The 20,949-nt window shown below is 53.3% G+C and overlaps 1 protein-coding gene across 2 annotated transcripts in view; it reads left to right on the forward strand.

Annotated features, from left to right (window-relative positions):
• Positions 1–20,949, forward strand: part of APEH (acylaminoacyl-peptide hydrolase) — a 55,955-nt gene that overhangs the window by 30,914 nt on the left and 4,092 nt on the right. For both annotated transcript variants that reach the window (XM_069735967.1, XM_069735969.1), the window contains 10 exons: positions 3,140–3,200; positions 3,272–3,369; positions 3,471–3,525; positions 17,282–17,370; positions 18,518–18,656; positions 19,061–19,141; positions 20,031–20,111; positions 20,196–20,284; positions 20,358–20,548; positions 20,620–20,722. In XM_069735967.1, the coding sequence (XP_069592068.1) occupies positions 3,140–3,200; positions 3,272–3,369; positions 3,471–3,525; positions 17,282–17,370; positions 18,518–18,656; positions 19,061–19,141; positions 20,031–20,111; positions 20,196–20,284; positions 20,358–20,548; positions 20,620–20,722 (987 nt within the window). The remainder of the gene's footprint in view (positions 1–3,139; positions 3,201–3,271; positions 3,370–3,470; positions 3,526–17,281; positions 17,371–18,517; positions 18,657–19,060; positions 19,142–20,030; positions 20,112–20,195; positions 20,285–20,357; positions 20,549–20,619; positions 20,723–20,949) is intronic.

Genomic DNA, 20,949 nt, shown 5'->3' on the forward strand with positions numbered 1-20,949 from the left:
CTGTATCCCGCGCTCTCTGCTGCCTCTCACTATAAGGCGGCCTGTATCCCGCTCTCTCTGCTGCCCCTCACTATAAGGCGGCCTGTATCCCGCTCTCTGCTGCCCCTAACTATAAGGCGGCCTGTATCCCGCGCTCTCTGCTGCCCCTCACTATAAGGCGGCCTGTATCCCGCGCTCTCTGCTGCCCCCCACTATAAGGCGGCCTGTATCCCGCTCTCTGCTGCCCCTAACTATAAGGCGGCCTGTATCCCGCGCTCTCTGCTGCCCCTCACTATAAGGCGGCCTGTATCCCGCTCTCTGCTGCCTCTCACTATAAGGTGGCCTGTATCCCGCTCTCTGCTGCCTCTCACTATAAGGCGGCCTGTATCCCGCGCTCTCTGCTGCCCCCCACTATAAGGCGGCCTGTATCCCGCTCTCTGCTGCCCCTAACTATAAGGCGGCCTGTATCCCGCGCTCTCTGCTGCCCCTCACTATAAGGCGGCCTGTATCCCGCGCTCTCTGCTGCCCCCCACTATAAGGCGGCCTGTATCCCGCGCTCTCTGCTGCCCCCCACTATAAGGCGGCCTGTATCCCGCTCTCTGCTGCCCCTAACTATAAGGCGGCCTGTATCCCGCGCTCTCTGCTGCCCCTCACTATAAGGCGGCCTGTATCCCGCTCTCTGCTGCCTCTCACTATAAGGCGGCCTGTATCCTGCTCTCTGCTGCCCCTCACTATAAGGCGGCCTGTATCCTGCTCTCTGCTGCCCCTCACTATAAGGCGGCCTGTATCCCGCTCTCTGCTGCCTCACTATAAGGCGGCCTGTATCCCGCTCTCTGCTGCCCCTAACTATAAGGCGGCCTGTATCCTGCTCTCTGCTGCCCCTCACTATAAGGCGACCTGTATCCTGCTCTCTGCTGCCCCTCACTATAAGGCGGCCTGTATCCCGCGCTCTCTGCTGCCTCTCACTATAAGGCGGCCTGTATCCCGCGCTCTCTGCTGCCCCTCACTATAAGGCGGCCTGTATCCCGCGCTCTCTGCTGCCCCTCACTATAAGGCGGCCTGTATCCTGCTCTCTGCTGCCTCTCACTATAAGGCGGCCTGTATCCCGCTCTCTGCTGCCCCTCACTATAAGGCGGCCTGTATCCTGCTCTCTGCTGCCCCTCACTATAAGGCGGCCTGTATCCCGCGCTCTCTGCTGCCTCTCACTATAAGGCGGCCTGTATCCCGCGCTCTGCTGCCTCTCACTATAAGGCGGCCTGTATCCCGCTCTCTGCTGCCTCTCACTATAAGGCGGCCTGTATCCCGCGCGCTCTGCTGCCCCCCACTATAAGGCGGCCTGTATCCCGCGCGCTCTGCTGCCCCCCACTATAAGGCGGCCTGTATCCTGCGCTCTCTGCTGCCCCTCACTATAAGGCGGCCTGTATCCCGCGCGCTCTGCTGCCCCCCACTATAAGGCGGCCTGTATCCCGCGCTCTCTGCTGCCCCTCACTATAAGGCGGCCTGTATCCCGCGCTCTCTGCTGCCCCTCACTATAAGGCGGCCTGTATCCCGCGCTCTGCTGCCTCTCACTATAAGGCGGCCTGTATCCCGCTCTCTGCTGCCCCTCACTATAAGGCGGCCTGTATCCCGCGCTCTGCTGCCCCTCACTATAAGGCGGCCTGTATCCCGCGCTCTGCTGCCTCTCACTATAAGGCGGCCTGTATCCCGCGCTCTGCTGCCCCTCACTATAAGGCGGCCTGTATCCCGCTCTCTGCTGCCCCTCACTATAAGGCGGCCTGTATCCCGCGCTCTGCTGCCTCTCACTATAAGGCGGCCTGTATCCCGCGCTCTGCTGCCCCTCACTATAAGGCGGCCTGTATCCCGCGCTCTGCTGCCCCTCACTATAAGGCGGCCTGTATCCTGCGCTCTGCTGCCCCTCACTATAAGGCGGCCTGTATCCTGCGCTCTGCTGCCCCTCACTATAAGGCGGCCTGTATCCCGCTCTCTGCTGCCCCTCACTATAAGGCGGCCTGTATCCCGCGCTCTGCTGCCTCTCACTATAAGGCGGCCTGTATCCCGCGCTCTCTGCTGCCTCTCACTATAAGGTGGCCTGTATCCCGCTCTCTGCTGCCCCTCACTATAAGGCGGCCTGTATCCTGCTCTCTGCTGCCCCTCACTATAAGGCGGCCTGTATCCTGCTCTCTGCTGCCTCTCACTATAAGGCGGCCTGTATCCCGCGCTCTCTGCTGCCTCTCACTATAAGGTGGCCTGTATCCCGCGCTCTCTGCTGCCTCTCACTATAAGGCGGCCTGTATCCCGCGCTCTCTGCTGCCTCTCACTATAAGGCGGCCTGTATCCCGCGCTCTCTGCTGCCTCTCACTATAAGGCGGCCTGTATCCCGCGCTCTCTGCTGCCCCTCACTATAAGGCGGCCTGTATCCCGCGCTCTCTGCTGCCTCTCACTATAAGGCGGCCTGTATCCCGCGCTCTGCTGCCTCTCACTATAAGGCGGCCTGTATCCTGCTCTCTGCTGCCCCTCACTATAAGGCGGCCTGTATCCTGCTCTCTGCTGCCTCTCACTATAAGGCGGCCTGTATCCCGCGCTCTCTGCTGCCCCTCACTATAAGGCGGCCTGTATCCCGCGCTCTCTGCTGCCTCCCACTATAAGGTGGCCTGTATCCTGCTCTCTGCTGCCTCTCACTATAAGGCGGCCTGTATCCCGCGCTCTCTGCTGCCCCTCACTATAAGGCGGCCTGTATCCTGCTCTCTGCTGCCTCTCACTATAAGGCGGCCTGTATCCCGCGCTCTCTGCTGCCCCTCACTATAAGGCAGCCTGTATCCCGCGCTCTCTGCTGCCTCCCACTATAAGGTGGCCTGTATCCTGCTCTCTGCTGCCTCTCACTATAAGGCGGCCTGTATCCCGCGCTCTCTGCTGCAGCAGCGGATTGTGAGCCACTGCTCATAAGGCTTAGAAAGAGGCAGCAGAGAGCGCAGGATACAGGCCGCCTTATAGTGAGGGCCTCCACCCAGCATGACGCCACCCCTGCCATGTCCTCACAGTCCCTCGCTCGGTCTTTGGCTCCCTGTCCCCCTTTATCCGTCCCCGGTTGCCCCCCACCGTGTGCAGCCCTGCGGTGGTCCGCTCTGCCGTAGATTGTAATGGAGTCTCCAATGTATTTCAGTACGACTGGTACACTAAGGTCACCTCCTGTGTGGTGGACATCGTCTCCAGACCCGCAGATGGTGAGTGACCCCCTGCACCCCGATAACCCCCCCGCCGCTGTCAGCACCCTCACGGTCTCCTCTTTTCACAGGGCAGTTTGGGGGCATTTACACGTCACTGCTGGCGCCATTCTGCTGGTCCGCGGACAGTCGGAGGGTCATCATTGACACAGTGCTGCGTAGTCGCCAGGTAAAGCACTGCGGGGGACGCCACACTCCACCGCATGAACGCTGCAGTGGCGGAGCAGAGGGTCTCCACATCCACCTTCTCATGATCCTTCTCTCACTCAGGTCCTGTTCGTAGTGGACATAATGACTGGGATGGTGACCGCTCTACAGCCCCAGGGTGAGACTCGCGCTGCACCGTGTGCCTCACCACGCCGTGTGCCTCCGCATTGTGCCCCGCCATGCCGTGTGCCTCCGCATTGTGCCCCACCGCGCCGTGTGCCTCGGCATTGTGCCCCTCCGCACTGTGTGCCTCCGTGTGGTGAAAGATGTATAAATATATATGTGTGCAGTGAACTATGGATAGGTTTATTGTGTGACTAGTAATAATGTAACATCTGTCCTGAAGGCTGCAGGTCTCACCCAGGTGTTAATATGTATTTTCCTGAGACAGCAGACTTCTGTCTCCAATCTCACCAGGGGGTCGTGCTGGGAACCAAGAAAGGAAACATTTGAATCCTCTTATCTCTTTGAAGAGAGATGTCAATTACAGCCTGACACTATATATCTGTGGGAAACTTTACACAAAGAATCTCAGAGAAAATAATATATTCATTGGGGGCGCGGCCGTGGTCCAATCAAATACAAGCAAGTAGAATATCAACTTGAGGGGCTGGTCTAGAAATTTGACCTCCAGGGTGACTCTTGGCTTGTATACATTCAAAATTGTTCACATGTGGGGGCAGCCTGGGAAGCTGATGTGTTCCATTCCATATTTCGCCCTCCCTCAGGGACAGAGAATCAGACTGCAAAGTTTGATATTTCTGTAAGTTTCTCCCTTTAATTTATAACTGTTTTTGCATACTAATGACTTTTTATTACCATATTTTTATATTCTTTTTTACTGTAAGCACTGTACCTTTTGTATTAAAGCATAAAACTTTAACAGTTGAACCTTGTATGCTCTAAAAGAATCCAGAGCCTTAAAGTGTTTGACCCTTTTGAATGGTAGACAGTATAAGGAATAGTCTGGGACTCATCACCCGTGTATTCGATGAGTGGTGGCAGCGTGTATGAGCGGGTGTGTGGCCTGGGTTGGTGTGTGATTTATGCTTCCATTACAGCATAGGACAGAGGTTGAATGCTGGACTGAGAGTGGGGAGATAGATTAACCCTTGCAGGCACAACTCCAAGTCACGTGTGAGAGCAGGCACGTGACAAATTAATGACAGCACTGAGAGAGATCCGTGACAATTGGTGGCAGAGCGGTGGGATAGAATTATTTCTATTAGAGCATTAGTGCATGGTTTAAGCAATTATTCCCTGTACTAAAGAATTGGTATCCTTGCGAGGAGTGCACCAGTTCTTCAACGTTCAACTCAGTGCTTACTTAGACAGACTTGCAAACAGTTTCCCCTCCCCGTTTTAGTTTTCTATCTTTTATTTGGCAAAGGCTGTTCATCGATATGGCAGCCCAGTACAAGAAGCAGAGCAAAGAAGCTCTGACCGGCCTCTGTGAGCAGAGAGGAATAGAGACAGCCGACAGATCCAGGGAGCTGCTGATACGCGCCCTGGTCGAGCAGGACATAGAGCAAAGTGCTGGAACATCTGGGCAAGGAGAGAGCCCACCTCAGAGAGACCCAGCAATGCCAGCTCTTGCACCGGAGATGCCTGAGGGAAATGTCAGCAATGCCAGTGCGAGGAGCCTATGGACTGTACTTTACAAATGGACTTACAACGGCTGGGAACAAGTGATCCCAATCTGCGCATGCAGCTAATTCTACAGTACCGACAGGCTGAGAGAGGCTGCAGAACGTTGGGACCGACATGCTGAGAGAGAGGCTGCAGAACGTCGGGAGGAAAGAGCCGCTGCAGAACGCCGGGAGGAAAGAGCGTTCCAGCTTCAGATGGCTCAAATAGAGCGGGGTATCAGTCCTCCGATAACCCCCTCCCAGGACATAACTCCAAGGAGGCCACGTCTGGAAAACTTCCCTGTGATGGAGAAGGATACAGATTTAGATACTTTCCTGCGGGGATTTGAAGAAACCTGCAGGCAGTACCATCTACCCCGTGAGCAGTGGGCGCAGTATCTAACCCCAGGGTTGAGAGGCAAAGCCCTGGAAGTTTTTGCTAGCCTCCCACCAGAGCTAGATGCGAACTATGAGGCCATAAAAGAGGCCCTGATCAGGAAATACAACCTGACACCAGAAGTGTATCGTAGAAAGTTCCGGAACCTACAACGGGGATCAACTGACAGCTATGCGGATGTTGTGGGCACCTTGAGGACCACATTCCACCAATGGATTAGGGGACTTCCTGTTAACAGTTTTGAGGACTTAACGGATCTTATGGTGAAGGATCAATTTCTTCACATATGCCCCACGGATGTACGACAATTTGTGGGTGATCGGGAGCCACAAACTGCGGATCAGGCTGCAAGGATTGCGGACAGCTATGTGGCTAACAGGATGCCTGAGGTGCGGAAGCCATCGGGATTCATCTGGAGGGGAGGTAAGCCAAACGGGGACCTTTCTCCCTCTGCCGGCCGATCACCAGTGCTGTCCAAGCCCACCGTCTATGGGGCCCCGGGGAATAGACATTCTCTAGGTGATGCACGCCGGTGCTTCTCCTGCAACAAAGTGGGACATGTTAGCGCTGTCTGCCCTGATAGGGAGAAACGCCCAACTACCACCACAAAGCCGTCTGTGCCCACACCGTCTGTCCTCTTTGTAGCCGGCTCTGATGCGAGGGCTAATGAGAACTGTTAATCTGTCGCTGTTGGCAATAAAGTCACCATTGGTCTCAGACACTGGGGCAGAGGTGACTCTGGTGCGTCCAGCCATGATAACCCCTGCCGATATCATACCAGGAAAGAATATGTCTATAACCGGGATTGGAGGGGTCAGCCGTGCCAATGGCCCGTGTGTACCTGGACTGGGGAGCAGGGAAAGGACTGAGAGAAGTGGGAGTATCAGAGGCTATTCCCACCAATGTGTTGCTAGGCACGGACCTGGGGAGGATGGTGTCCCACTATGTTCCTCCCTTGCAAGTGAATGATGCAGAGAAGGTGGAAGAAAGTGACCCACCTGAGTTCCCGTGCGAGGAGGGAAAATGTCCCAATGCACAGGACTAATTATGTGGCAGCTGTGACCCGGAGTCAGGCTGCGGCTCAGACTCAGGCCCAGAGATTAGAGGATGAGTCTCAGACAGAACTACCAGGACAGGAGGCCCATACTGTGGCCCCGGAGCCTCCATACATGGCAGACCCACCAAGGTCTCTGATAACAGACACTGAAAACTCAGCTTCAGACCAGGGCCTGGCAGTCACACTAGGCCGGGGCCTGCAGGCTGACCGTCAGAGCTTCCAGGAGGCCCTGCGGACAGATGCCAGTCTGGAGGAGCTCAGATGTCTTGCAGACCAACCCCCTGCTGCTTCTGGCACAGAGAGAGTATACTGGGACCAGGGCAGACTGTATACAGAGACTATCCCCACGGATACTACAGAGTCTTGGGACTATGAACGGCGGCTGATCGTCCCTTACCCATTTAGGGAACAATTATTGAGAATTGCCCATGAAATTCCTTTGGCCAGACACCTTGGAATACAAGAGACTAAAGCTCGCCTGACACATAACTTCTATTGGCCCAAGATGGGGACAGATATTGCCAATTACTGCCGATCGTGTGTAGTTTGTCAGAGAGTTGGAAAGTCTGGGAATATACAGAAAGCTCCATTGATACCAATGCCTGTGATCGATGAGCCTTTCCAGCGAGTGGCTGTGGATATCATAGGGCCACTTGCAATCCCTAGCAGCTCTGGCAGAAAGTACATCCTCACAGTGGTGGACTATGCTACACGATACCCGGAAGCTGTGGCACTGTCCTCCATCCGAGCAGACAAAGTGGCGGATGCTTTACTGACTGTCTTCTCTCGTGTGGTTCCCCAGGGAAATGTTGACCGATCAGGGAACCCAGTTCATGTCCGATCTGATGGAAAGCCTCTGTGAAAGAATACAAGTACAGCATCTTGTGGCCAGCGCCGATCATCCCCAAACCAACGGACTCTGCGAGCGTTTTAATGGAACTCTAAAGCAAATGCTCAAAATGCTGGTGGAGACTGAAGGGAGAGACTGGGAGCGGTACCTTCCCCATCTGCTGTTTGCCTACAGAGAGGTACCCCAGGCGTCTACTGGATTCTCCCCCTTTGAACTGGTTTATGGGAGGAGGGTCAGGGGGCCACTTGATTTGATTAAGGACTGTTGGGAGGACGACCCCAGAATTACTGGAGTCTCAGTGGTCGAATATGTACTGCGGCTCAGAGAGAGAATGCAAAAACTGAGCAACCTGGCCCATGAGAACGTGACCCAGGCCCAACTGTTGTGAATTCTGTTGTCGAACTCCCTCCTGTGGTCGTGAATGGTACTTCTGCGAGTTCTGTCCATGGACTCCCTCTGGTGGCTGTGAGTGGAGCTGCTGCTTCTGAGGTTCCTTCCACAGGTGACGTGGTTTATCCTTTGGCTAGCTGCTCTATTTAACTCCACTCAGATCGTTACTCCATGCCAGCTGTCAATGTTCCTGCATTGGTTCAGTTCGCTCTTGGATCTTTCTAGTGACCTGTCTACTCCAGCAGAAGCTAAGTCCCTGCTAGTTATTATTTGTTCATTGTTTCCTTGTCCAGCTGGATATCATGATTTTGCCTTGCTAGCTGGAAGCTCTGGGATGCAGAGTGGCATCTCCGCACCGTTAGTCGGTGCAGAGGTCTTTTTGCACACTCTGCGTGGTCTTTTGTAGTTTTTTGTGCTGACCGCAAAGATACCTTTCCTATCCTCAGTCTGTTTAGTAAGTCTGGCCTCCCTTTGCTGAAACCTGTTTCATTTCTGCGTTTGTGACTTTCATCTTTACTCACAGTCAATATATGTGGGGGGCTGCCTTTTCCTTTGGGGAATTTCTCTGAGGCAAGGTAGGCTTTATTTTCTTTCTCTAGGGCTAGCTAGCTCTTAGGCTGTGACGAGGCGCCTAGGGAGCGTCAGGAACGCTCCACGGCTATTTCTAGTGTGTGTGATAGGATTAGGGCTTGCGGTCAGCAGAGCTCCCACATCCCAGAGTTGTCTTGTGTGAGTTTAACTATCAGGTCGTGCCGGGTGCTCCTAACCACCAGGTCCATAACAGTACAGCTGGCCAAAGTATTAATGCATCTCAATAGAGGGATAAGAGAAGTTCTGAGACCATTTTTTTTTCTTTGCACTGTGTTTTGTCTTCCTTTTCCCCTTAACCTTTGGGTGGTTCAGGACACAGGTGTAGATATGGACATTCAGGGTCTGTCCTCTTGTGTGGATCATCTCACTGCAAGGGTACAAAACATTCAAGATTTTGTGGTTCAGAATCCAATGTTAGAGCCTAGAATTCCTATTCCTGATTTATTTTCTGGGGATAGATCTAAGTTCCTGAATTTCAAAAATAATTGTAAACTGTTTCTAGCTTTGAAACCCCGCTCCTCTGGTGACCCCGTTCAACAAGTGAAATTATTTCTTTGTTACGTGGTGACCCTCAGGACTGGGCATTTTCCCTTGCGCCAGGAGATCCTGCATTGCGTGATGTAGATGTGTTTTTTTTCTGGCGCTTGGATTGCTTTATGATGAACCAAATTCAGTGGATCAGGCAGAGAAAATCTTACTGGCTTTGTGTCAGGGTCAGGATGAAGCGGAGGTATATTGTCAGAAGTTTAGAAAGTGGTCTGTGCTTACTCAGTGGAATGAGTGTGCCCTGGCGGCAATTTTCAGAAAGGGTCTTTCTGAAGCCCTTAAGGATGTCATGGTGGGATTTCCCACGCCTGCTGGTCTGAATGAGTCTATGCCCTTGGCCATTCAGATCGATCGGCGCTTGCGTGAGCGCAAAGCTGTGCACCATTTGGCGGTATTCTCTGAGCATAGACCTGAGCCTATGCAATGTGATAGGACTTTGACCAGAACTGAACGGCAAGAACACAGACGTCGGAATGGGCTGTGTTTTTACTGTGGTGAATCCACTCATGCTATCTCCGATTTGTCCTAAGCGCACTAAGCGGTTCGCTAGGTCTGCCACCATTGGTACGGTACAGTCTAAATTTCTTTTGTCCGTTACTCTGATCTGCTCTTTGTCATCCTATTCTGTTATGGCATTTGTGGATTCAGGCGCTGCCCTGAATTTGATGGACTTGGAGTTTGCCAGGCGCTGTGGTTTTTTCTTGGAGCCCTTGCAGTATCCTATTCCATTGAGAGGAATTGATGCTACGCCTTTGGCCAAGAATAAGCCTCAGTACTGGACCCAATTGACCATGTGCATGGCTCCTGCACATCAGGAGGATATTCGCTTTTTGGTGTTGCATAATCTGCATGATGTGGTCGTTTTGGGGTTGCCATGGCTACAGGTCCATAATCCAGTGTTGGATTGGAAATCTATGTCTGTGTCCGGCTGGGGTTGTCAGGGGGTGCATGGTGATGTTCCATTGTTGTCAATTTCGCCTTCCACTCCTTCTGAAGTCCCTGAGTTTTTATCAGATTACCGGGATGTATTTGATGAGCCCAAAGCCAGTGCCCTACCTCCTCATAGGGATTGTGATTGTGCTATTAATTTGATTCCGGGTAGTAAGTTTCCTAAGGGCCGACTGTTTAATTTATCTGTGCCAGAACACGCCGCTATGCGGAGTTATATATATAGGAATCCTTGGAGAAGGGTCATATTCGCCCGTCGTCGTCACCATTGGGAGCAGGGTTCTTTTTTGTGGCCAAGAAGCATGGCTCTTTGAGACCTTGTATTGATTACCGCCTTCTTAATAAGATCACAGTCAAATTTCAGTACCCTTTGCCGCTGCTGTCTGATTTGTTTGCTCGGATTAAGGGGGCTAGTTGGTTCACCAAGATAGATCTTCGAGGGGCGTCTAATCTTGTGCGAATTAAACAGGGCGATGAATGGAAAACAGCATTTAATACGCCCGAGGGCCATTTTGAGTACCTGGTTATGCCATTCGGGCTTTCTAATGCTCCATCTGTGTTTCAGTCCTTTATGCATGACATCTTCCGAAAGTACCTGGATAGATTCATGATTGTATATTTGGATGATATTTTGGTCTTTTCGGATGATTGGGAGTCTCATGTGAAGCAGGTCAGAATGGTGTTCCAGGTCCTTCGTGCGAATTCCTTGTTTGTGAAGGGGTCAAAGTGTCTCTTTGGAGTTCAGAAGGTTTCATTTTTGGGTTTCATTTTTTCCCCTTCTACTATCGAGATGGACCCTGTTAAAGTTCAGGCCATTTATGATTGGACTCAGCCGACATTTGTGAAGAGCCTGCTGAAGTTCCTGGGCTTTGCTAATTTTTACCGTCGCTTCATCGCTAATTTTTCTAGTATTGCTAAACCGTTGACTGATTTGACCAAGAAAGGTGCTGATGTGGTCAATTGGTCCTCTGCGGCTGTAGAGGCTTTTCAGGAGTTGAAGCGTCGTTTTTCTTCTGCCCCTGTGTTGTGCCAGCCAGATGTTTCGCTCCCGTTTCAGGTCGAGGTTGATGCTTCTGAGATTGGAGCAGGGGCTGTTTTGTCGCAAAGAAGTTCTGATGGCTTGGTGATAAAACCATGTGCCTTCTTTTCTAGAAAATTATGATGTTGGCAATCGAGAGTTGTTGGCCATGAAGTGGGCATTCGAGGAGTGGCGACATTGGCTTGAAGGAGCTAAACATCGCGTGGTGGTCTTGACGGATCACAAGAATGAGACTTATCTCGAGTCTGCCAAACTGTTGAATCCTAGACAGGCTCGATGGTCGCTCTTTTTCTCCCGTTTTGATTTTGTGGTTTCATACCTTCCGGGATCTAAGCTGATGCCCTGTCAAGGAGTTTTGTGCCTGACTCTCCGGGTGTTCCGGAGCCGGCGGGTATTCTCAAAGAGGGGGTAATTTTGTCTGCCATCTCCCCTGATTTGCGGCGCGTGCTGCAGAAGTTTCAGGCTGATAGACCTGACCGTTGTCCAACGGAGAAACTGTTTGTCCCTGATAGATGGACTAGTAGAGTTATCTCTGAGGTTCATTGTTCGGTGTTGGCGGGTCATCCTGGAATCTTTGGTACCAGAGATTTGGTGGCTAGATCCTTTTGGTGGCCTTCTTTGTCACGGATGTGCGTTCTTTTGTGCAGTCCTGTGGGACTTGTGCTCGGGCTAAGCCCTACTGTTCTCGTGCCAGTGGGTTGCTTTTGCCCTTGCCGATCCCGAAGAGGCCCTGGACGCATATTTCCATGGATTTTATTTCTGATCTCCCTGTTTCTCAAAGGATGTCGGTCATTTGGGTGGTTTGTGATCGCTTCTCTAAGATGGTCCATTTGGTACCCTTGTCTAAATTGCCTTCCTCCTCTGATTTGGTGCCATTGTTTTTCCAGCATGTGGTTCGTTTGCATGGCATTCCGGAGAACATCGTCTCAGACAGAGGTTCCCAGTTTGTTTCGAGGTTTTGGCGGTCCTTTTGTGCTAGGATGGGCATTGATTTGTCTTTTTCTTCGGCTTTCCATCCTCAGACTAATGGCCAAACCGAACGAACTAATCAGACTTTGGAAACATATCTGAGATGCTTTGTTTCTGCTGATCAGGATGATTGGGTGTCCTTCTTGCCTTTGGCTGAGTTCGCCCTTAATAATCGGGCCAGCTCGACTACTTTGGTTTCTCCTTTTTTCTGTAATTCTGGTTTCCATCCTCGTTTCTCTTCAGGGCAGGTTGAGCCTTCGGACTGTCCTGGTGTGGATACTGTGGTGGACAGGTTGCAGCAGATTTGGACTCATGTGGTGGACAATTTGACATTGTCCCAGGAGAAGGCTCAACGTTTCGCTAACTGCCGGCGTTGTGTTGGTCCCCGACTTCGTGTTGGGGATTTGGTTTGGTTGTCGTCTCGTTATGTTCCTATGAAGGTTTCCTCTCCTAAGTTTAAGCCTCGTTTCATTGGTCCGTATAAGATTTCTGAAGTTCTCAATCCTGTGTCATTTCGTTTGGCCCTTCCAGCTTCTTTTGCCATCCATAATGTGTTCCATAGGTCGTTGTTGCGGAGATACGTTGCGCCTATGGTTCCCTCCGTTGATCCTCCTGCCCCGGTGTTGGTCGAGGGGGAGTTGGAGTATGTGGTGGAGAAGATTTTGGATTCTCGTGTTTCGAGACGGAAACTCCAGTACCTGGTCAAGTGGAAGGGTTATGGTCAGGAAGATAATTCCTGGGTTTTTGCCTCTGATGTTCATGCTGCCGATCTGGTTCGTGCCTTTCATTTGGCTCATCCTGATCGGCCTGGGGGCTCTGGTGGGGGTTCGGTGACCCCTCCTCAAGGGGGGGGTACTGTTGTGAATTCTGTTGTCGAACTCCCTCCTGTGGTAGTGAATGGTACTTCGGCGAGTTCTGTCCATGGACTCCCTCTGGTGGTTGTGAGTGGAGCTGCTGCTTCTGAGGTTCATTACACAGGTGACGTGGTTTATCCTTTGGTTGGCTGCTCTATTTAACTCCACTCAGATTGTTACTCCATGCCAGCTGTCAATATTCCTGCATTGGTTCAGTTCGCTCTTGGATCTTTTTGGTGACCTGTCTACTCCAGCAGAAGCTAAGTTCTTGCTAGTTATTATTTGTTCATTGTTTCCTTGTTCAGCTGGTTATCATGATTTTGTCTTGCTAGCTGGAAGCTCTGGGATGCAGAGTGGCATCTCCGCACCGTTAGTCGGTGCGGAGGTCTTTTTGCACACTCTGCGTGGTCTTTTGTAGTTTTTTGTGCTGACCGCAAAGATACCTTTCCTATCCTCTGTCTGTTTAGTAAGTCTGGCCTCCCTTTGCTGAAACCTGTTTCATTTCTGCGTTTGTGACTTTCATCTTTACTCACAGTCAATATATGTGGGGGGCTGCCTTTTCCTTTGGGGAATTTCTCTGAGGCAAGGTAGGCTTTATTTTCTATCTCTGGGGCTAGCTAGCTCTTAGGCTGTGAAGAGGCGTCTAGGGAGTGTCAGGAACGCTCCACGGCTATTTCTAGTTGTTGTGATAGGATTAGGGCTTGCGGTCAGCAGAGCTCCCACATCCCAGAGCTTGTCTTGTGTGAGTTTAACTATCAGGTCGTGCCGGGTGCTCCTAAACACCAGGTCCATAACACCCAACTCAACTCAACCAGAAGGTCTGGTGCGACCGTAATGCCAGACTGAGGGCCTACGAGGAAGGGCAGAAGGTTTGGGTGTTGGTCCCTATGTTACAGAATAAATTACAGGCCACATGGGAGGGACCATATACTGTACATAAGCGGCTGAATGATGTTAATTATGTGGTGACACTAGATGAGCATGCAAAGCGTCAGAAAGTGTTTCATGTAAATATGTTGAAGGCTCATCATGGCAGGGAGGCCTGTGTCTTACCTGTCTGTAGCCGGCCTGAAGAGGGGGAGGCTGATCTGTTACTGGATGTGGGGGCCGGGACTCAGTACATGGAGTCTCTGGAGTCAGCAGAGTTTAGCCCTGAGCTATCCCACAGTCAGAGGTCTGAGCTGATGGGGGCGCTCAGCGAGTTCACCGAAGTCTTCACAGGGAGCCTGGGAGGACACACTTAGCAGTTCACCATGTGGACACTGGTACTAATCCCCCAGCACGGCAGTCTGCATACCGTGTGTCAGCAGAGGTGAAGGCACACATGAGGGAACAGGTAGAGGAGATGCTGAAACTCAAGGTGATACAAAAATCCCAGAGTGCCTGGGCCTCGCCTGTGGTTCTTGTCCCAAAAAACGACCGTACTACCCGGTTCTGTGTAGACTACAGGAAATTAAATGTACTGACTACATGTGAGGTCTACCCCATGCCGAGGATAGACGAGCTGTTAGAGCAGCTAGCTAAAGCATCGTACCTCACCATCATGGACCTGAGTAGAATTCTGTACCTAAGCAGGAAATTGTCATGATCCCAATGGCAGGGGATCACAAAAGGACAAGCACACAAAAAACAGAACAAGCTCTAGGGTGATGGAAACTGAGCTGACCGCGATCCTGAACCTAATTCACAACACTAGCAGTAGCCGGGGAACGTGCCTACGATGATTCTAGACGTCTCGCGCCAGCCGAAGGACTAGCTTCCCCTATTAGAAGAAACAAAGACCTCTCTTGCCTCCAGAGAAACACCCCACAGAAATAGCAGCCCCCCACATGTAATGACGGTGAAATGAGAGGAAAGCACATACGTAGTAATGAAAACAGATTCAGCAAAATGAGGCCCGCTAAAACTAGATAGCAGAGGATACAAAAGTGAACTGCGCGGTCAGCGAAAAACCCTACAAAAAACCATCCTGAAATTACCTGAACTCATGTGCCAACTCATGGAACATGAGGAGTAATATCAGCCCACTAGAGCAACCAGCAAAAAGGAATCACATAACTGCAAGCTGGACTAAAACAAAAATAAAGCAAAACGTGGAACAGGAAAATCAAAAACTTAGCTTGTCCTGATGATTACAGAAGCGGAAAGCAGAGGTAGCAAGACACACTGATTACATTGATCGCCGGCGAGGAAATGACAAGAAAGCCAGGTTAAATAGGAAACTCCCATATCCTGATAGAACAGGTGGACACCAGAGACCGCAGAGAACACAAGTCACCCAGTACCATCTGTAACCACCAGAGGGAGCCCAAAAACAGAATCCACAACAGGAAATTCCTGCCCAGAGAAGTGGCTTATGCCACCATTGAAAAAGAATGTTTGGCAATTGTGTGGGTTCTGCAGAAGCTGCAACCATACCTCTATGGGCGCAACTTCACCGTGATCACAGATCATAACCCACTGAGTTGGCTCAACAGAGTAGTTAGGGACAACGGGAAATTGCTTAGATGGAGTCTGATATTACAACAATATGATTTCACAATTCAGCATAAGAAAGGAATCGATCATGGCAATGCCGATGGCCTATCTCACCAAGGTGGGGTGGAACCAGATACATGCTCGGGAGCTGACCTGTAAGTCAACCCCCATGCACGTTCATAAGGAGGGAGGTGTGGTGGAATATATATAAATATATATGTGTGCAGTGAACTATCGATAGGTTTATTGTGTGACTAGTAATAATGTAACATCTGTCCTGAAGGCTGCTGGTCTCACCCAGGTGTTAATATGTATTATTCTGAGAGAGCAGACTTCTGTCTCCAATCTCACCAGGGGGTCGTGCTGGGAACCAAGAATAAAGGTAACACTTGACACCTCCTAGCTCTTTAGAAGAGAGATGTCAATTACAGCCTGACACTATCTATCTGTGGAAGCTTTAAACAATGAATCTCAGAGAAAATAATATATTCATTGTGGGCGTGGCCGTGGTCCAATCAAAAACAAGCAATTGGAATATCACTTTGAGTGGCTGGTCTAGAAATCTGACCTCCAGGGTGACTCTATAAATTTGGCTTGTCTACATTCAAAATTGTTCACATGTGAGGGCAGCCTGGGAAGCTGATGTGATCCAGTCTATATTCACCCCCCTCAGGGACAGACTACCAGACTGCAAAGTTCGATATTTCTGTAAGCTTTTCCCTTCATTTTATAACTGTTTTGTTTATTTGTATGTCTTTTTATTACCATATTTTTATATTTTTTTACTGTAAGCACTGTACCTTTTGTATTAAAGCATGAAACGTTAACAGTTGAACCTTGAATGTTCTAAAGAATCTATAGCCTTAAAGTGTTTGACCCTTATGAGTGGTAGACATTATTAGTAATAGTCCGGGACTCATCGCCCATGTATTCGATGAGTGGTGGCAGCGTGTATGAGCGGGTGTGTGGCCTGGGTCGGTGTGTGATTTATGCTCCCATTGCAGCATAGGACGGAGGTTGAATGCTGGACTGAGAGTGGGGAGATAGATTAACCCTTGCAGGCGCAACCCCAAGTCACATGCTGAGAGTTGGTACGTGACAAATTGGTAGCAGCACGGAGAGGGATCCGTGACTCTCCACATTGTACCCCGCCACGCCGTGTGCCTCCGCATTTTGCCCTGCTGCGCCTTGTGCCTCCGCACGGTGTGTCTCCGCATTGTGAGCCTCCACGCCTTGTGCCTCCACACGGTGTGTCTCCGCATTGTGTGCCTCCACGCCTTGTGCCTACGCACGGTGTGCCTCCGCATTGTGCCCCGCCACACCTTGTGCCTCTGCACCGTGTGCCTCCGCATTGTGCCCTGCCATGCCTTGTGCCTCCGCACCGTGTGCCTCCGCATTGTGCCTCGCCGCGCCTTGTTTCCACGCAGTGTGCCTCTGCATTGTGCCTGCCGCGTGTCTCCACGAAGTGTGCCTCCGCATTGTGCCTCGCCGCGCCTTGTTTCCACGCAGTGTGCCTCTGCATTGTGCCTGCCGCGTGTCTCCACGAAGTGTGCCTCCGCATTGTGCCTCGCCGCGCCTTGTTTCCACGCAGTGTGCCTCTGCATTGTGCCTGCCGCGTGTCTCCACGAAGTGTGCCTCCGCATTGTGTCCGCCGGCGGGCTGCGGCCTTGTGCCTCCGCACCGTGCGCCTCCTCCTTGTGCCTCCATGCCGTGTGGCTTCACATTGTGCCCCGCAGCGCCTTGTGTCTCCGCACCATGTGCCTCCGCATTGTGTGCTTTCACGCCTTGTGCCTCTGCACCGTGTTCCTCATCACCGTGTGCCTCTGCACTGTTTTGTGTGCCTCCGTGCCATGTGCCACTGCACCTTGTGCCTCCGCGCCATGTGCCTCTGCACTGTGTGCCTCTGAGCTTTGTGCCTCCGCGCCGTGTGCCTCCATGCTGTGTGCCTCTGAGCTTTGTGCCTCCATGCTGTGTGCCTCTGAGCTTTCTGCCTCTGTGCCGTGCTATGTGCCTCTGCTCCATGTGCCTCCATACCATGTCGGGTGCCTCTGCGCCTTGTGCCACCTCGCCGTGTGCCGCCGTCATGTTTCCAGCTTTGCCCACTGAGGTCTCCTGCTTGTTCTGCAGATACATCTCCCGGCAGCTGGAAGTTGATGGCTGCGGATCGTGACCTCCTTGTTGTGAGATTTTCGTCTCCTAATTGCCCCCCAACAGTGGTGAGTACTTGGCTCCTCGCCCTGTTTCTTGACCAGCTCCTGCTTCTTGCCCAGCTCCTGCTCCTTGCCCTGCTCCTGCTCCTTGCCCAGCTCCTCACCCAGCTCCTGCTCCTTGCCCAGGTCCTGCTCCTCACCCTGCTTCTGCTTCTTGCCCAGCTCCTGCTCCTTGCCCTGCTCCTTGCCCAGCTCCTCACCCAGCTCCTGCTCCTTGCCCAGGTCCTGCTCCTCACCCTGCTTCTGCTTCTTGCCCTGCTCCTGCTCCTCGCCCTGCTTCTCGCCCAGCTCCTGCTCCTCGCCCTGCTCCTGCTTCTTGCCCAGCTCCTGCTCCTCACCCTGCTTCTGCTTCTTGCCCAGCTCCTGCTTCTTGCCCAGCTCCTGCTCCTCGCCCTGCTCCTGCTTCTTGCCCAGCTCCTGCTCCTCACCCTGCTTCTGCTTCTTGCCCAGCTCCTGCTCCTTGCCCTGCTCCTCGCCCAGCTCCTGCTTCTTGCCCTGGTCCTGCTCCTCGCCCAGCTCCTGCTTCTTGCCCAGCTCCTGCTCCTCGCCCAGCTCCTGCTCCTTGCCCTGCTCCTCGCCCAGCTCCTGCTCCTTGCCCAGCTCCTGCTCCTTGCCCTGCTCCTGCTCCTGCTCCTTGCCCTGCTCCTCGCCCTGCTCCTGCTTCTTGCCCAGCTCCTGCTCCTTGCCCTGCTCCTGCTCCTCGCCCAGCTCCTGCTCCTTGCCCAGCTCCTGCTCCTCGCCCTGCTTCTGCTTCTTGCCCAGCTCCTGCTCCTCGCCCTGCTCCTGCTTCTTGCCCAGCTCCTGCTCCTCGCCCTGCTTCTGCTTCTTGCCCAGCTCCTGCTCCTTGCCCTGCTCCTGCTCCTCGCCCTGCTCCTGCTCCTCGCCCAGCTCCTGCTCCTCGCCCAGCTCCTGCTCCTTGAGCTGCTCCACGCCCAGCTCCTGCTCCTTGCCCTGCTCCTGCTTCTTGTCCTGCTCCTGCTCCTCGCCCTGCTCCTGCTCCTCGCCCTGCTCCTGCTTCTTGCCCAGCTCCTGCTCCTTGCCCAGCTCCTGCTCCTCACCCAGCTCCTGCTCCTTGCCCAGCTCCTCACCCTGTTTCTCGCCCTGCTCCCACTCCTCCTCCACACTCTCCTTATGACATTTCTCCTTTCTGCAGAAAGTCGGGTTCCTACCGCCGCCCGGCAGCGAGGCGGACATCGCGTGGGTCTCTCTGGAGGAGGAGAACAGAATCGCTGACATAGACTGGAGCTACAAGAGCCATCGGCCTCCGCCGGAGCAGGAAAACCCCCAGTATCGTATGTAGCTGGACAATGGGGCGAAGAGGCCTTAGTTACACTGGTGTGGTCCTGCCTACAGCTGAGGTGTCGTTATAGTGTGTTCAGCTCAGTGGGGAAAGCGAGATTGGACACACTGTAACAAAGTCTCAGTTGTAGCGCAGTCCTGCTGGGTGGGCAGTCCTGCTGGGTGGGCACTGCAGACACTGAGGCCGGGGTGCGCGCACGGAGTCTTCCGCCTCAATAAGGTGACGCATTGCTTCCCGGCAGCGATATTTCTGGTGCGAAAATCCAAAACTGACTATTTCTGTACAACTTCATGTTGGACAAAAATGTCAAAACATCTGAAGGCGTTTTCCTACAGAATTGTGGCGGCCCCCCGAGTCTGCGGGGTCTCACCAGGGTCTGCTCCTCCTGTCTTGTAGCCGGACTGGACTTTGAATCCATCCTTCTGAAGCCACGCAGCCCCCTGGACGGTTGTCATCCTCTGGTGGTCTACCCTCATGGTGAGTAATTGGTGGTCCTTTCACTCTAGGGGGATTGCACTGTTTGCTGGGGGTCCTGGTCCCTGCTTCATACTTTCTTTCCCTGCAGGGGTCCACCCTCCATTACCTGGGTCCTCTCCCCTCGGGGGAGCAGCCTCTGTCTCTGGGGGTCTCTGTCTCACGCTGTGTTCTTCTTGCAGGGGTCCACCCTCATTACCTGTGTCCCCTCCCCTCAGGGGAGCAGCCTCTGTCTCTGGGGGTCTCTGTCTCACGCTGTCTTTGTCCTGCAGGGGTCCACCCTCATTACCTAGGTTCTCTCCTCTCGGGAGAGCAGCCTCTGTCTCTGGGGGTCTCTGTCTCACGCTGTGTTCTTCCTGCAGGGGTCCACCCTCATTACCTGGGTCCTCTCCCCTCGGGGGAGCAGCCTCTGTCTCTGGGGGTCTCTGTCTCACGCTGTGTTCTTCTTGCAGGGGTCCACCCTCATTACCTGTGTCCCCTCCCCTCAGGGGAGCAGCCTCTGTCTCTGGGGGTCTCTGTCTCACGCTGTCTTTGTCCTGCAGGGGTCCACCCTCATTACCTGGGTCCTCGCCCCTCGGGGGAGCAGCCTCTGTCTCTGTTTCATGCTGTGTTCTTACTGCAGGGGTCCATCCTCATTACCTAGGTCCTCTCTCCTGGGGGGAGCAGCCTCTGTCTCTGGGGGTCTCTGTCTCATGCTGTCTTTGTCCTGCAGGGGTCCACCCTCATTACCTAGGTTCTCTCCTTTCGGGGGAGCAGCCTCTGTCTCTGGGGGTCTCAGTCTCACGCTGTGTTCTTCCTGCAGGGGTCCACCCTCATTACCTGGGTCCTCGCCCCTTGGGGGAGCAGCCTCTGTCTCTGGGGGTCTCTATTTCATGCTGTGTTGTTCTTGCAGGGGGTCCACAGCACTTTTTCATCAGTGAGTGGATGCTGTTCCCGGCCGCGCTGTGTAAGATGGGCTTCGCTGTGCTGTTAGGTGAGAGGGTCTTGGGTGGTCTGTTCTGCCTCTTCCATGCCCCGCAGCCCCCGATGACCGTCCCCTTCTGTCTGTACGTTGCAGTGAATTACAGGGGGTCTCTGGGCTTTGGACAGGACAGTGTCATGTCGATCCTGGGGAAGGTGGGAGATCAGGATGTGAAGGACGTGCAGGTAGGGGGTCTTCCTGGAGGGATAGGAGGGTGCTCCATGTAAAGCCTTGCTGATCACAGCCCCTCTCCCCCAGACGGCGGTGCTGCAGCTCCTACAGTCCGAGCCCATTCATCCCCACAAGGTGGCGCTCTGCGGCGGTTCTCACGGAGGCTTCCTCTCCTGCCATCTGATTGGACAGTACCCCGACTTCTACAAGGCCTGCGTGGTCCGGAACCCAGTGACCAACATCCCTGCGATGGTCGGATCTACGGACATACCGGACTGGTGAGCGCCGCTCCGCCTGGCCAGAGCCTCCTGGTTCTGCTGGTGACTGAAGCCCGGCCTCTGCCTTCTAGGTGTCTCGTGGAGTCCGGCCTCACCTTCTCCTACCAGGCGCTCCCGGAGGCCCCGCACTGGGGGGACATGCTGAATAAATCCCCCATCATTTACGTCTCGAAGGTACATGATGAGCTGAAGTGTGTGCCCCGGAGCTGCGCTCCTCAGGACGCTGTGCATTATGGGAGGATTCTGCTCTTCTCTCCCAGCTCTCGGGTCATTAGTGGGGCAGGAATATTGGGGGCCACGAACCTGAGGACCCGGTCTGGTGATGAAGCCATAGTCCTGTAGTCTCCACGGGCGGGGGGCTATTCTGTACGGGCAGGGGGCTCTTCAATATGGGAAGGGGG

Source organism: Ranitomeya imitator, chromosome 8 (genome assembly GCF_032444005.1).
Source record: "Ranitomeya imitator isolate aRanImi1 chromosome 8, aRanImi1.pri, whole genome shotgun sequence".
Classification (NCBI taxonomy): Eukaryota; Metazoa; Chordata; class Amphibia; order Anura; family Dendrobatidae; genus Ranitomeya; species Ranitomeya imitator.